Genomic DNA, 16327 nt, shown 5'->3' with positions numbered 1-16327 from the left:
AACCCCCATGCCTTCTCTCCCCCTGCTGTCTCCTCTCTCTTAACCCTGTCCTAGGACTGCCTACCCTCCTCTCCTTTCTTCCCTTTTCCCTGTCACTAGGACCCTGAGGGGGGCTGTGAATTCACCAGGAGTACTTCATTCTCTCCCCTCATCTTGATGGGGTCTATAGCCAGTTCTCCTGTTGCTCAGAGATGTGGAGGCAGTTGCTAAGAGACAGAGAAACGTCATTACCTGGCCCTCGAGGAAAAAAAAGGGAAGCGATAAAGAGAGAGAGGAGGGGAGAGAGATGGAGGGAGGGGGAAAGAGGGAGAGAGGGAGGAGGGAGGAGAAGATCTGGCTCTGGCGGAAGCCACACTCCAAGGCAGCCTCAGCACCAGCTGAGTTTCCCAAGAGGCATTCAGATTCTGTGAACTTTCTAAGCATCCTCTCTCAGATTTCCCTTCAGCGTAAAAGAAGGGGCACAGGGATCACAGGACAGGAAAACGCAGAAGATGCTGGCCTGGGATCCAGGAGACGTGGAAGAGGAAAGTCGGGGGAGGGGAAGAGCCCAGTAGGCAATCTGTTCGGAAGCTAGCAAGCAAAGGAGCGGGGATTCCAGGATGAGGGAGGCAGAGCCGTTTGTCTTCTGCAAATTGATGTCTGTGTCCTTGGAACAGAGTGAGTAGTCTCCCGAGGGCCTGTGGGAGTATAGCAGGAGACCCTGAGGCGGAGACAAATAAGTCTGTATGAGGGGGTACCGGGGTGATTTCCCGGTGGTGAGACCGATGCTCCGAAGCAGTGGCAAACAGGGTGGGAGAGGACCAAGGGAAATAACGGGGTGGGGGCTGGAGGTGCAAGTGAGGACAGCAGGTGGGTAAAAGAGAAGCTGGGACCACGGAGGGTAAGCAATGAGCAGTGGGGTGGGGCCCTGGTGGGATGTGGGTCTCCCTCCCTTTGCCAGACCAAGTATGTGTGTGGGCTTAAGAAGGAGACTGGGAGCTGAAAACTGGAAGGTAAACGGATGCTGGGGTCGGGGCTGTGCAGTGGTGTGGAAGATGCTGGGGGCACACTGGGGAGGGGGCTCTGCAGGAGTGTGTGCAGAAAGAAGCTGGAGGGAAAACTACAAACGCGTGAGAGCGTGTGTGTATGTGTGTGTGTGTGTGTGTGTGTGTGTGTGTGTGTGTGTGTGAAGAGAGAGGTTGAAAGTGTTTGAGAAAGGTATTCAAACCACCAGAGCTAGGATGCATCTTTTTCTTAGGGAGTTGTTCAGGGTGGGGTGTTTGGTGCTCCCAGGGTGGAGCTATGAGCAACAGAAAAGGAAAAAAAAATGCATCCAGCTCCGGACAGCAAGCTGGGAGGATTTCAGGTCAGGTGGATACGGATAGTAGGTGATTGGAGGCTGGGCTCTGAGTTCACCGTGGTCCTCATCTGAAAGACAGTGAGCAAAGAATTTTGTGGTTGGGGACAGATAGGTTCAAAGAAGAAAGAAGTGAGAAAAAAAGGAGGGAAGTAAGACAAAGGACCTAGGTAAGGGGACAGGGATGTAGGGACGCTTGGTTTCTTTGCCTGAATGCTTTTCTTGTCGACAGAGCGGTTCTGCCTCTGCCTGCTGAGTGCACAGCTATGGTGACCTCTTGAAGACACAGATGCTTTCCCAACTGACCCCTACCTGAGCCTCCAGAACTCATGTCTTTTTCCAGATTCAGTGGCCCAGACAGTGGGTGTCACTTGGGACTCAGACTTCTCTGGGCAGCAAATAGCATCTCTTGGAATTCCAGAGGCCAATGAGACTAAACAGCCACGTTTTCAGGAGGCCATGGAAACACACTTCTCCAAGGCCCCTTCCGAAACCGCTGACCCCAGGTCTTTTCTGAACTCATGCCCGCTGGACCCCCAGGAGAAACCGCCTCTGGAGATCCAGGTGCAGTGCTGACCTCTTAATCAGCCCCAGGCCTAGGACAGAGCTTAAGTTCTCTTAGAAGAGGTGCCAGGACCTTTAGAGGCCGTCTTTCATCTCTCTCACATCCTCCCTCCCACCTCTCAGACACAGCACCAAGAGGAAGCATCCAGCAGTCATGGGTGACCAGGCCACAAAAGATCTGCAGGGATGCTCCTCCCAGGACCTGCTGACAGCTGCTCCAGCTTCATCCTTGTTCCCCTCATTTCTCAAGCTTTGATCATCCCCGCAGACCCTGGGGTGCCTCAATTGAGCTCTTGCTCCCTAGGCCCCACAAAGGGACGTCCTGTGGATCTTAGGAAGTCTTTGGGTGCCTAGAGGCTCCCAAAGAAGTCTTAAGCCATGATGGCACATTCTCAGAAGCCCCACCTTCCCGACTCAGGCCTCTAATGTAGCAGCCTCCCTGTACCTTGACTGTTGAAGGTACTGTTGACACAGCCCTAATGGGCTCCCTACAGTATTGCTGCTGCCAGCTGCCAAAGATGGGCGACACCTGGGTCCAACTACCCTGGCCCGGGCCTCCCCACCCAGCCTTGCTGTTGGTCTTCTTCCTCTTGGCAGCTGGGGTGATACACTCTGATGCCGGTACCAGCTGCCCAGTCCTTTGTACATGTCATAACCAAGTCGTGGACTGTAGTAGTCAGCGGCTGTTCTCCGTACCCCCGGACCTGCCGATGGACACCCGCAACCTCAGCCTGGCCCACAACCGCATTGCGGCCGTGCCGCCAGGCTATCTCACATGCTACATGGAACTCCGAGTGCTGGATTTGCGCAACAACTCCTTGGTGGAGCTTCCCCCAGGCCTTTTTCTCCATGCCAAGCGCTTGGCGCACCTGGATCTGAGCTACAACAACCTCAGCCATGTGCCAGCTGACATGTTCCGGGAAGCTCACGGACTGGTGCATATCGACCTGAGCCACAACCCCTGGCTGCGGAGGGTGCACCCCCAGGCCTTCCAGGGCCTCGTGCATCTCAGAGACCTGGATCTCAGCTATGGTGGCCTGGCTTTCCTAAGCCTTGAAGCCCTGGAGGGCCTCCCGGGGCTGGTGACACTGCAGATCGGGGGTAACCCGTGGGTGTGCGGTTGCACCATGGAGCCCTTGCTGAAGTGGCTGCGGAATCGGATACAGCGCTGTACGGCGGGTAAGGGAGATGACTGGACTGGTTATGGGGGTGGGATGTTTCAGAAGTAATATCTCCCCTCCCCCACCAAAAAAAAGGTAGTGATATTGTGTGTCCTTACCTTTGTATACCCCTCTTTTGTTGAACAAGTATTTGTTGACTATATGGGACACATGCTGAGTGCTAGAGACACTCATTTGCTAAAGAATTAGATTCCCCTTGCCTGTATGGTACCTATGTTCCCAAAGAAGACACGCAGCAAGCAAAAAAAGGGAGAAGTTGGTCATTGGTGGCATTTGTTGAACTTCTGCTGAGTGAGCTGAGACCCTGGCTTATATTATCTCAGTGAACCCTTTTTTTTAGTTGTCCCCATTCTACATGTGAAGAAGCTGAGCTGTAGAACCCTAAGAAGGCTTGCCCACAGCCACTCACTGAGAAATTGGCAGAGCCATAGATAAAAACATAAAAACACATTCATCTGACTTCTACTCTACCTCTCGTCAGTGCCGAGAAAACCCTGAAAGAAACAATCATGACTAATCCTATTTATTTTAGTACTTACTATGTGCCAGGCCTTATTCTAAGCATATTTCATGTGTTGGCTCCTCTTATCCTCATAAGAACCCTAATGAGGAGGAAACAGAAGAACAGAAACATTTCATAGCTTGGTCAGAATCACACAACGACCATGAGTGGAGTAAGTACTCACTCAAATCCTAGCAGTCTGGCTGTTCCCTGGCCATACTGTCAGGAATCAGGTACTGGACTAAGTAACCTGCTCTGGGCAGGCCAAGCGGCCTTAGCGGAGTCTTCAAGGTTTACACATGGGGTGGGCATCGGGGAGAGGGAATGACATGAGGCAGTTTAACTGTAGAGTCCCAACCAGAGAGTGGACGGAGGCCTAAATGGCTAGCGTCACGGAGCGGATGGGTCCTGGTCCCATCCAGTGGTATTGAGTCTGGCCCAGAGGCAGGCAAGTTTAGCTGTGGCCCCACCACCAGTGCACTTATAGCATAGCACCCAGCCTTGGCCTAAGTACCGGGCATCAGAACAGGAGGAGCTCCTGGAGCCCCATCCCAGGAATTCCCTAGAGCCTAAGCTCAGAATACTCAGGGGGCGCAGGGAACAATGCTGAGTGAGGCAAGAGAGAGAGGACTGAGTGGGGAGCCCGAGACTAAAATAACTTGGGGGGGCTGTGGGTCACGATTCCAGTGTTTCCACAGAGCCGTGGGAGGAAGTTCTCCAGTACCAAAATAGCTGGAGACAGAGAGGGGATGATGGTGGGGACCAGGATGGGGAGGCTGCCGAGAGCCATCTCCCTACCAGCCCAACCTCTCCGCAAACTGTGCCTCCCTCTCCCTCCTCACTATTGGCAGAAAGAGCCTTCTGGGGCACGCAGCTCTCTCGTCATAGTAGGGATTCCTCATCTGCTGAGATCTCCGGGGGCCCGGCTGCCCTGCAGAAAGCCTGGCTGCCTCAGAGAGGAGATGAGACCAGACCCAGTCAGTGTAGACTTATACATCAATTCAGGCAAGAGACCTGAGCTCTCAGCAGGAGTGGGAGGCCCAGTTCCCATGTGCAGAGGCTTACGTATGAATACAGGCAAGGGACTCAAACCTCCAGGAGACCAGAGACCCTCAAGTCCCAGAAGTATAGCCTCAGACATCACTGCAGGTGGGGCGTCTGAGCTCTGGAGAAGAACAGTGCCTGTTCTCAGGCCCCTCCTTCTCCACAGAGGATGGGTTACATTTCCTCTTAGAGGCCAAATCTTGCCAGTGTGTAGATCTGGGTGATACCATCCCTTTAGACATTTTCTATCACTTCCTCTCTCTTCTCCCAGTGAGATCTCCTGTTACCTATGCTGGGAGACAGAACTCAATAACTTGAGAGAGCTGCTGGAATACAATCTGATTTCGAGACTGAGCTCTTAATTTCCAGAGAAGTTTGTCAGCCCACAGCCTCCCACCCTGTGCACCCTCAGCCTCCTTTACCTGGCCTGCGTTGTCTCACTGCAGATTTATGGACATACACAATCAACTCTGGAAGTTGATACTGTCTAGTTTCCAACAGAGAGCTTCTCGTGAGTCAGCTCTAGACATGACCAGGACCTAATCAGAGTCTAGGGTCCTGTGAAAACAGCCTACGGGGATTGACTCAACCTGTGACTTGGGGGAAATTGCATTCTTATTCCTATAGTGAACACAAGTGCACACACACACACACATTTCTAAGACTAACAATATGGATGTATACCCATCTGTCTAAAGGATCAATACAGGTCATCACTTTGTTCTTTGCCCTCAAAAACTCCGTAATGACCAGGGAGTGGTGACACAGGCTGTATTTGAAAAACTGCAATTTTTTTTTAAAGCCTCACCTTGACTCGCTTGGAAAATTTAGATCGGATTATTCCCTGCTTATAATGGTGACACATGAGAGACAGGAAGGAAAAGATAAACAAGATTTGACCAGGGTTAGAGCTCAGTTAGAATTTTCGTCCTGACCCAGGACTTAGCTCTGAAGCTGCTGCCCAGAGCTGTAGGTGAAAATGTCTTGGAAGACCACTCTTACTTCCAAGACAGACTGAGGTTGGACCACTGACAACCATCGTGCATTTGTTGAAGTGACCCTAAGTGATGGTTCCACAAGGTTGGGGAGAAGGGCTATCACATCAAAAGAGCAGCTCAGCCCTCAGATGTCTGAGTATGACACCTGGGAAATCCAGCTGTGGTCATTATAAAAGGCACACCCTTTACCTAATGCTTAGTATGCCCCAGAAGCTTTTGTGCGCTGTGACTCTCTGGATCCTGAGTCCAATTGCAGAAGGCAGATATCATGATGATGGTCTCTTGGCAGACACAGAGGGACTAAGTATCCAGAGCCACACAACTGATGAGAGGTGAGGAGAGTCACACTCAGGTGATAACTCCAGCGGCTACGCTCTTGGATGGATTATCCGGAGAAAGCTCATGAGTTAGTAACAAGACACAGGCTTTTACGTTAAAGTCCCACATCCATTCAAGAAAGACCCACTGAGTGCTTACTACAAAGGGATGTTGTTCTGAGGCTGCTGTGGGAGAAGCATATCTTCAAGGGGGGAGAGACAGTAATAAAACCATTAGGCAAGCACACTGTAGGGGACAGCAAAGCAGAGTAGGGAGAGCAGGCATGCTAGTGAATGCAGGGAACACAGGTGTGCAGCTCTCCCAAGGGAAGGAAGTGAGAGACGGGCCTCCACAGAGACTTAGAGGAGAATCTTCATCACAAGGGGCAAGTACAGAGGTCCCCCCCTTCCTAGCTAAGAGGAGAGATGATTGGGGCCATGGAAGAATGATAGAGACATTGCCTCAGGAGCAGAAAAGGCTAAGCAAAATAAAGGGCTGGGGAAGAGTCCTCGGCACCCTAAAGGGGCTGTTGCTTCCTCTCTGTGTGAAAATGAGAAACCAAAAGAATATATGGAGAAGAAAGTGATGTGTCCAGATTTCAGGCTTCATGTGTCACGAAAGTCCCAGATCCACCATTCGAAATAATTGTAAGACTTCCCACAGATAACCCAATGAGCAGCCTTTTTCCACACCTATAAAAATAAGCTTTGTGGATCATTGAGGTGATGAGTGTATTTGAGGCACATTGAAGAAACCCAGTGACTCTCTGGAAGGGGCAGGAGATTCTCTCATGCCTTCTCGCCCCCAGGAGCCTTACCCTGCCTGGGTTCTGTATTGCAGATTCTCAGCTGGCTGAGTGTCGGGGCCCCCCTGAAGTTGAGGGTGCCCCCCTCTTCTCACTCACTGAAGAGAGCTTCAAGGCCTGCCACCTGACCCTGACCCTGGATGATTACCTCTTCATCGCCTTTGTGGGCTTCGTGGTCTCCATCGCTTCCGTGGCCACCAACTTCCTCCTGGGCATCACGGCCAACTGCTGTCACCGCTGGAGCAAGGCCAGCGAGGAAGAGGAGATTTGACACCAGTGCCTCTCATCCCTCCATGCTGCCGCTGCCGCTGCTGACCGCTGCACACCTTGGATCACGGTGCCCTGGCTGCTTCCATCACAGCTCAAACAACGTTGGGAAACTAACCTTGTATGAGCGTCTGTCCACCGTGAGCCCGGCACTGTGCTAGCACCTGGGAATGAAAGACAAATCCAACCCAGTCCCTGCCCTTGAGGTACTCACTTTTAATAAAAGAAAGCAGTTCCAAATCATTCTTTTATGACAAAATGCCAGTGCTCTAAGCACAGTGTCAGGGAAGCCCAGAGGAGAGTCCATCATCTGTGCCTCAAAAAGCCCAAGAAGAATTGCAAGAATGATCTGCTAAGTAGATGAGAAAGGTTGGCACAGCAAATGACAGAACACACAATGCAGGAAGTGTTGAGAGCCGCTCACTATTCCCTGTGGCCTAAGGGTATATAGGAGGTGTAGACAGAGGCAAAACTTTCCCTCTGACAGCCAGTTTTTCAGTCCCCACTGCCTGCCATTGCCCTCCAGGAGTGCGATGCCTCCTGTGCCAGCTCCATGACCTCCTCCCCCTAGCAGCTTTGGGGTGAAATGACCTCCAGTGACTTCCCTGATGGTGAGATCCCAGAAAACAGGCTGAGGGTAATGACCCTCAGCACCCTTCCTTCCTTCTATCCCTGTCTCTGCCTCTGACTTAAGGCTTGTCTTCAACGGAGGCAGCAAAAGTCTTGGCACCCTGGGATCCCAAATATGTAACTGTTCTTTCCATGGTGCTTAAAGCAAAGGAACTCACCAGGAAAGTGCATGGCAGGGCTCAGATCCTAGCATGTTGATACCCAGGGCAGGAGGACAAAGCACCACATTCACAACCATGAGACTGTATGTCTTTTCTTCTAAGCAACTCACTCGTTTGAGCATAAAGGAAGGAGCGCTAGTAATTGCTGATTCTTGCTAGTGTCCAGCAGTGTGCTAAGCTCCCTCAACAGTTTCCTTTCACACACACAACAGCTCTCTAGGGGATTTAGTGTTCCCATTTTGCAGATGAGGTCACCAGGCTCAGAATAAGGATAAGGTAACACGCTATGTCATGATCAATATACAACCAGTCTTCCCCACGACAATTCTTTCTAAAGCTCCATAAATTCAGACTCAAAGCATGCTAATGAAGTTGCTGATATGGACCAGGTAATCCTCTGGGCATGCTTTTGTTTTCTGATTCATCTCTTCACATTCTCACTGACAGAGAGTTTTTACTGTTCCCACTATGTAGTTGAATTTATTGTAGAAAGCTGGGCAACTTAATCAACTTATCTGTGCAAACAAAGAATATGGTCATTGTTGCCACTGAGGAAATCTGTATCTAATTGTAGAAACCAAGGACTCTGTGAAAATGTGATCCCCACCATCTTTGCTGTCATCTTCATCTTCCTCATTCTGTGTCATCAGCTTTCACCACGGTCTTTCCTGTCTCCTCGGACACTGGGAAGGCCAGGGAGTTTCCTTTGCATTCTGCTCCTTGACTTCTCGCACTGCGGTGTGGGAAACTAATCCAAACACTGGTTTACAGATAGGAAAGTAGAAGCTTGGGATTGAGTCTAACTCCATCCTAACACTGGACTCGGTTCTGCCGTGGGTCTCTTTCTAGTGTTTCCTTGGGCATTTGGGGGGAAAGAATGTCCTGGAAGCCTGCACAACAGAAGTAACAGAACCCTAAAATTCAACAGTCATTAGCACAATAATCACAAAAACCAATAAAAGGCAGTAAAGCCCAGCTGTGTCCAGATTGTGCTCACAGTCAGGCTGTGCCATCCTCTAAACCAGAGGCAGCACAAGGGACAGCTAAAGAGAAGACACCACCTTAACCATGGATGAGTCCATCGCTAGAACTGCTGACTTTTCTCTAACAGATCTATGGAAAGCAGGAGCTGTAGCTCCTACTGTGGGTTGTCTTACAAGAGAAACTAGGGGGTCTGAGAAAATGATAGGTGAGATCCTCAGTAGAAAATGGGGAGACTTAAGGCCCGGTCTTGTCGGCAAGGCTGACTTGAGAATAAAAACAAGAGCTTTCTATCCTGGCTCCAGACTCAGCAAGCTTCCATCACCCATCTGCCAGGTAGCCCTAAAATGCTTGGGGAAGGAGATTATGACATCTTCTGTCTCATTTTCATTGATCTAATCAACCAAAATGCCCCCCCAGCAGCTTCCTGCCTCTCTCTTGCTTATACCGTCTAGGCCAGAGCTCTGCTCCTATGAAATAAAACATAGAACTATGCCCTGCTCTCCCTGTGGCCCAACTGTGGCCAACAATGGTGGACTCCAGCTACCATCCACCAGTTAAGTTTATCACCTACAGTATTTTTGAAAGGAACTTTTAGAAATAGTATTCCTGATTTAAAAAAAAAAAATCATTTATCTTTCCGTAGAGGAACATCATGCTCACAGTAATCTCCTGAGCACTACTGTTTGCCGAATTATAGTTAACATATTTTAAGATATACTACTCTGTTTTGCATAGAATCAGAACAAGACGAGACACCAAATGCCTCCTGAGATCAAGTGTCCTTTCGAGTGGCACAATTTGATCTCCATTAATGGTAAAGACTTCTAAGGAAGCTATATATCAAGAAAATGTCTCTCCAACTTCTAGAAAGTCCCCAGTTGACTAAGGCACAAGAAGGGAGACATCCAGCCTCCATACCAACATGGAGTTCCACTCCCACCACAGCCCTGTTCAGGCTGCTGTCAGCACTAAGTGTCTAGAGAAAATAAAACAATTCTTATTGCAAGTGTTTGCATATCCTGGTAACCACAAACCTGTTATTATGTTCCCCTGACGTTTCATTCAGTTTTCCCGCACTGGCTAGCATGTGTGTGATGACCATTTATTTGTGCGTCTGTGTAGCTGTGGCCCACGAGTGTTGGTCATCTGTCGACTTGGAGAATATTCCTTTGGAACTTGAGTTTAGTTTTCTGACACAATCCACTCAGCTATCAGGTTGATACACAAATATGGACCCTACCCAGTTGTCGGCTGCGCAGGAAATATAAAAACAACCAATGTTGTAATTGAAACAATCTATTGAACACCTGGCTCCCTCCATCTTCCCTCTGTCCTCCTCTATCCCCTAGACACTTTTCCCCTTTGCAGAAGTTTCCTTTATGCTGTGTCTGAGGATATCAGGTCATAACTAACCAACAAGAGTATGGTTGTCAGGGTCCAGACAAGAAAACTGTTCCTTAGAAAAGATCCCATGTCCACATCACACCATTCTGGACCATGTATCCTCAAGAAACCACTTCCTTTTTTCATTCTTACTAGGATTCCCATGGAAATATGAGGAAATAGGTTGCCCAGAGATGCTATAGAGCTTCATGGTCTCAGTTAAAGACTTGGTGTAATGGAGTTGGAGAGTTCAGTACATGCATTTCATCCCAACCTTTGGGAAAAGCCAACAGTTGCATTTCTCCATAGACATAGTGCTCTCATTCTTTTCAGTTGTAGAAGAGCACAAAAAAGATATCTTTGTTCATTCCTCAAAGCTAGGAAACCTTGTCTGCTTTTGTGTACCCAGGAGGCAAAAGGAAGTAAGGGAGGCAAGACCCAAGGGCCTTTTATAAATCACAGTGCTGGCCAGGAGCTGGGTCCATAAACCTCTCAGTTCTCCTAAGCCTTGATGTTTGATGGTGGGAGGGCTGGGGAGGAATAGGGAAGATGCCAACCTTTGTATGGAAATTATTTTATAACCATGCACTTTTGTAACTGGAAAGAATTTTTCATAAATGTACATTAATAATAAAAAGTGTATAGTTTAACTAATTTTTCTAAAGAGTTGTGAAGAGGAGGGAGGGTGGAGGCAGAAAAAAGAAAGATAGAAAAGAGCTAGGCAGAACCAAAAGAATGTGCGCCAAAATATACACACAAAAGTCTATGGGGGGAATAGATGAGAATAATTAGGAGATGTGCCAGCCATGGAGGGGCATGTGTGGGAGGTAAAGACACATCACAGAATCTTATTTCTACCAGGCGAAAGGAAAAAAAAAGAGTACATGCGTTTCTTTATGCACATACCCCCTGTGTGTAGGAATATTTTGGTATCTGAAATTAAACAAAGCAGAGAACATATGTTTTAGACATGTTGGTGTTTGCAGTTTGGGTCATCCATAAAACATGCCAAGGCAAGTGGGAGTGCTCGCCTAATTAGCAACGCTGAGGAGCATGTGCTAGGGAGATGGCCCATGCCAACCACATGGATAAAAAGACAGCAACGAGTATGCAGGTGAACGTACTGTGTGGTTGCTGCTGTGCTAAGCACTATGTGTGGGTTCATTCACTTAATTCTCAAGAAGCTAAGATAAAATCTAAGTATAGTGGTCCATGCCTGTAATCCCAGCACTCAGGATCATGACAGACTAAGCTACGTAACAAGACCTGGTCTCAAAATAACATAAAGGAAAAAGCTAAATTCTATTATCATAGCCACATGGAACGTAGGGAAACTGAGAACTGAGATGTATCAGGTTAATATTCACATAGCATTTGTAACTAGCAAGAATAGATTAGACAGTGGCATATTGCACGTGACCTCTGGCTTCCTAGGATAAAAAACACAAAAGTATTTTAGGGAGCTGAAGTCTTAATCAGAAGCAAGCCTTCAATCACAGAATCCCTCTATTGTGACTGTCCCCTTGGTATGCATGGAGGATTGATTCCAAGATGCCCCCTCTTGCATATCAAATCCCACAGTTGCTGAATCCCTTGGATGCATGCTTTCTTCATATCTTAAGTCATCTCTGAATTATTTATAACGCCTAATACAGAATAAACACTACATAGTCACTGTAAAGTACTGTGCACAGGCTGGAAGGAAGTCATCTATTCAGTATTCGGTACAGAAGCAGCTGACTTTTTAATCGTTTTAACCCTTAATTGGTTGAGTCTATAGATGGGGAACCTCAGATGGAGAACACTAACTCTACCAGGTGACAGAAAATTGAAGAGCATGGACTGGCAAGATGGCGCAGCAGGTAAAGGTGCCTGCAGTCAAGGCTCAGGACCTGAATCTGATCCCTAGGACCCATGTGATGGTGGAAGGAGAGAACCGACTTCCACAGATTGTCCTTTGACCTCCACATGCATGAGTTTACACACACACACACACACACACACACACACACACACACACACACAAATGAATAAATAAATAAACATATATAAATCAACGTGATATAAGAAAAACATTGAAGTGTGTTGAGTGAAGCAACTAAGATGTTCTTTGCTTTAATAATTGCATTCTCCAGGCAGCTTACTGTATATAAGGTATATAACAGGTAACCCCAAAATGTCAACAGAATAAACATTTGTTTCCTAGAACGTTTAGCACAGTGAATGCTTCTTTATTCCTCATGTCATTTCAATGCCTGTCAAAGGCTCTGCTCCACACAGTCATTCAGAGACCCAAGATCCTTCCCTCTTGTGGATCTCCCATTTTTGATGCCTCTTCTGAATCCTCTGCATTGTAGAAGAGCTCCAGAGAGATTTGGAAAGTCGGAGCTGAAAGTATTGAACAACAATTCCAGCTCCTTACTTCAAGACTTTCTATGCATCTAAAAGGCAAAGAGAAGACATTGGTTACCGTCGCCAGTTGTAACATGGTCTGCAGTTATGTAGACAAAAGTTCCTGTCCTACCTGGTCCCATAGCCATTCAGTTCCCCCCCACCACCAAAAAGAAAAAAGAAAAGAAAAGAAAGAAAGAAAGAAAGAAAGAAAGAAAGAAAGAAAGAAAGAAAGAAAGAAAGAAAGAAAGAAAAAACAAAAAAAGAAACCCACAGTCACCAAATACCTGTTTCTGGTTCCCCTACACAGTACACCCAGCTCAAACTAGATCACTGATGATCCTGATCCCACCATAAGGCCTCCTGGCGACCCAGTGACCTAGGAACAGCAAAGGAGGGTTATTTGCCTACCAAACCCTCTCGCTCTACATACGCCCAACACACGCTGGCAGCACAGGATCAGAATAACAGCTCGTTAAAACCGTAGTTTGGAGCAAAGGAGTCACAGAGAATCTTTAGGTCTGTTACAATTGTGGAATCCTACTGCGAGAGCATCTTAGAAGCCTGAGGTTACTCAGCCTTTAGAGCTAGCCTCCTGCTGGTGCAAGTGACCCAGCCAGAGATCTGTTTTAGGTCTCCAGAGTTAAAATATTTTTGAAACCAGGTTTATGCTTCCTAAACAATTTACTCCCTTTTAAATGTTAGTAAATTTTGCTCTACTAATTTTCTCTAAGTTTTCCATTTCAACATACATATAAAACACCTTTCCGAAAGGTGTTTTCAGGCCTACCTTGGTGTTCTGTTTTCCTCCCCATCCGTCTCTCTCTCTGCCTCTCAACACTGCAATCATCTGAAGCACTAGTTAATGAGGGAGCATCCCTGTTCTTAATCCTCTCCACCTGACTAACTGACTTTAACTGGCTACCTTGTAGTTTTGACTCCTTTAGTTCTAGAAATACCCAGCTTTTCAGCATTTTCAATGCCTTGTTTAGCTTTTTTTTTTTTTACTTTCTCACACTTTTCTTTTTTTTCTTTTTCTTTCTTTTTTTTCTCACACTTTTCATCCCTTCTTTTATTCAGTAAATGTTACTTGAATATTTTAAGCTGCTTGAAAACTAGTTAAACCATTTAGAAACTCAATTGGATCCACTTGATCTGAATCTACATCAAGTTATACAACATGGAACTCCGCGAAGATAATAAAACACCTAGTTGAATACAGTCATGACAAGAAATAAGGGGCAAGGCCAGTTCAAGCTCCCTATCTGAAGAGTGGAAGGAGTGAGAGTATGAGCAAGGAAGTCAAGACCATGAGGGGTTCACCCACTGAGACAGTTTGCCTGAGCTAATGGGAGCTCACCAACTCCAACTGGACTGGGAGTGAATGAGCATGGGAACAAACTAGTCCCTCTGAATGTGGATGATAGTTGGGGTAGACTGAGGGGCCACTGGCAGTGGCACTGGGATTTGTCCCTACTGCATGTACGGGCATTTTGGAATTCTGTTATCTTTGCATGTATGGCTTGTTCAACCTATATAGTAGAGAGGGCCTTGGACTTGCCACAGGGCAGGGTGCCTTGCCCTCTCTTAGGATTGGAGGGGGTGGGGTAGGAGGGTTTGTGGAGGGAGTGGGAGGAGGGGAGGCAGTAGGAATTTGTATTGGTATTTTTAAGTAATAAAATAAAATAATAAATAAAATAAAAAGGTGGAAAATAGAGAAAGAAAGAAGAGAAGTGAGGAGGAATGGACTACCGAGCTACAGAGTGAACCTAGTGAGTTGAGATGGTAGAAGGTCTACCAGAGGGCTGAAGAGATGGCTCAGAGGGTCAGGATGTTTGTCACCAAGTCTGATAACCTGATAACTCACATAGTGGAGGGAGGAAACACACACTCCCACACACACACACATGCGCACACATGCGCGCACACACACATACACATAAGCACACATGCACACTAAATTAATATGAAAGAGAACGGGAGGGAAAGAAGAAGGGAGAAAGAAAGAAGTAACAAAGGAAAGAGAAAGACTACTCCAGGGAGGGTCTACACTGGAGTCACTAACAACTAGGTGGCGATTAGAAGGTGGCTTGTAGGGAACGCATTGCTGACCCCATTTCCAACTTACTGGACTTGGACAGCAGAGATCATGGCTTAAAGTTTGCTATGTAGACCAGAAGCTTTCAATGATCCTCCTGCTTCTGCCTCCCAAGTGCTGGAATTACAGGTGTGTGTCACTATGTCAGGAAATAAAACCGATTTTTTTTTTTATAAATACCAGTGTGACGAGGTTGCAAGAAAAAGAATATCAGCGGGTGTCTCTCCCACTTTACGTTTAGTTCATGAAAACCTTCAAGAGGACGCAGCATGAGTCCTACAAATATACTAATGTGACTAATATTTGCAATATTAAGGGATCATGTTCCTATAGCTAAGCCAATATTACTATATGTGTACATTAAAACCCAAAGATCCATGTATATGTAAATTAAAACCATAAGCAATTAAAAGACTTGGCACATAAAACTATCTGGCCAGGGGTTTGCTTCCCCTATAAAAGGTAATATGTACCTTCATTCATTTGAGAACACTGATTGCAGCCTCCGTATGCCTAGGTTAGGTGTCTGGTGATCAATATGACAAAATCACTGCCCTTTCATGCCAACTTCCTATACCAGATTGGGGTAAGAGAGTGGGTAATGGGGATGGATCAGACAATAAACAACAAAATAATAATAATAATTCCAGATAAAGACAGATGCTGAGGTTGAAGGAGAAGCTCCACCCTGAGTACCTACACAGGCCCCAATCTGACATTACATTTTATTGAAATCCAAACAAAAGCCACTGGAGGGTTTTATTAACATGATCAAGTTTTTGAAAGACTATTCAGGATGCATAACAGAAAACATTGAAAAAGTGAGGAGAGAGGTAAGCTGGTAAGCCAAGAAGAAACAAACCTTCGGTGTGAATGCAGGGGAAACAAGTTCTGAAGGGGTGCTGGGGTTGGTATGAATGGGGGATTTCGGGGACATGTTTTGATGTGGGGATGTGATTTTGAAACACTACATATTAAGAGAGAGAGAGAGAGCACAACAGAATAATCAAAAATACCTCCCAATGTTTCTTTGTTTTTCCTTCGGATACACTCAGAAAGAACCAAATGCGGAAAAGATAGCTTAATTCTATTTTTAAGAATGGGACCAATAGGTAGTCAACAATCAGTAAATCGGGAAATTCCAGCGAGTCGTTGGAAGTGGGGCAAAGGAAGCAGATATACAAACAAACGCACCATGCCAGGGAACAGCCCAAACCTGTGCACTCAGAGATGAGGGTGGAGAAAATGGAACAGAGAGCCGTGCTTCAGACAGAGGACAGTGTCACTCTGGCTGTCCCAGGGGGCTCTCACCTGAGTGTGGAGCTTCAGGGATGGGAGTTTGTAACAAACACAGCGGTGATGTGCCAGAGGCAGAACATGATCCCGAAGCTGATCACAGAAGGAAAGCACAGCATCCCTCAGTTGTAGAAGGAAGAAAACTCAAGAAACACACAATAGCTGAGACAGGTTCGATGGTGTTTGAAGTAGAAATATTATGTTATATAAAGAAAAATGAGAACAAACTTCTTACCTCAGCTGAGGAGTGATAGTTACTTGGGAGAGTTGGTTCTCTCAGCGTGACAACTGTGTAAGAACACAAAACCACTATGATTTCTGTACCACAAACAACCCCAAGTACTTACAATATCTCGCTGGTAATGTATC

The 16327-nt window shown here is 46.9% G+C and overlaps 1 protein-coding gene across 1 annotated transcript; it reads left to right on the top strand.

Moving 5' to 3' along the window:
• Nucleotides 1–319: 319 nt before the first annotated feature.
• Nucleotides 320–10823, top strand: Lrrc55 (leucine rich repeat containing 55). Its single transcript, XM_048426216.3, has 3 exons — nt 320–657; nt 1569–3079; nt 6784–10823. Exons 2-3 carry the CDS (start codon nt 2380–2382, stop codon nt 7017–7019), a joined length of 936 nt encoding a protein of 311 aa, XP_048282173.3. The 5' UTR covers nt 320–657; nt 1569–2379; the 3' UTR covers nt 7020–10823.
• Nucleotides 10824–16327: the final 5504 nt, after the last annotated feature.

This window comes from Myodes glareolus, chromosome 21 (genome assembly GCF_982192425.1).
Source record: "Myodes glareolus chromosome 21, mMyoGla1.1, whole genome shotgun sequence".
NCBI lineage: Eukaryota > Metazoa > Chordata > Mammalia > Rodentia > Cricetidae > Myodes > Myodes glareolus.
This window is presented reverse-complemented; position numbering and strand designations above follow the sequence as displayed.

Bases quoted from the DNA above. Each gene is read 5' to 3' on its own strand.
- Lrrc55 (XM_048426216.3), top strand. From the start codon at position 2,380: ATGGGCTCCCTACAGTATTGCTGCTGCCAGCTGCCAAAGATGGGCGAC. The intron at 3,080-6,783 runs GTAAGGGAGATG...TCTGTATTGCAG, and splicing joins GATACAGCGCTGTACGGCGG to ATTCTCAGCTGGCTGAGTGT.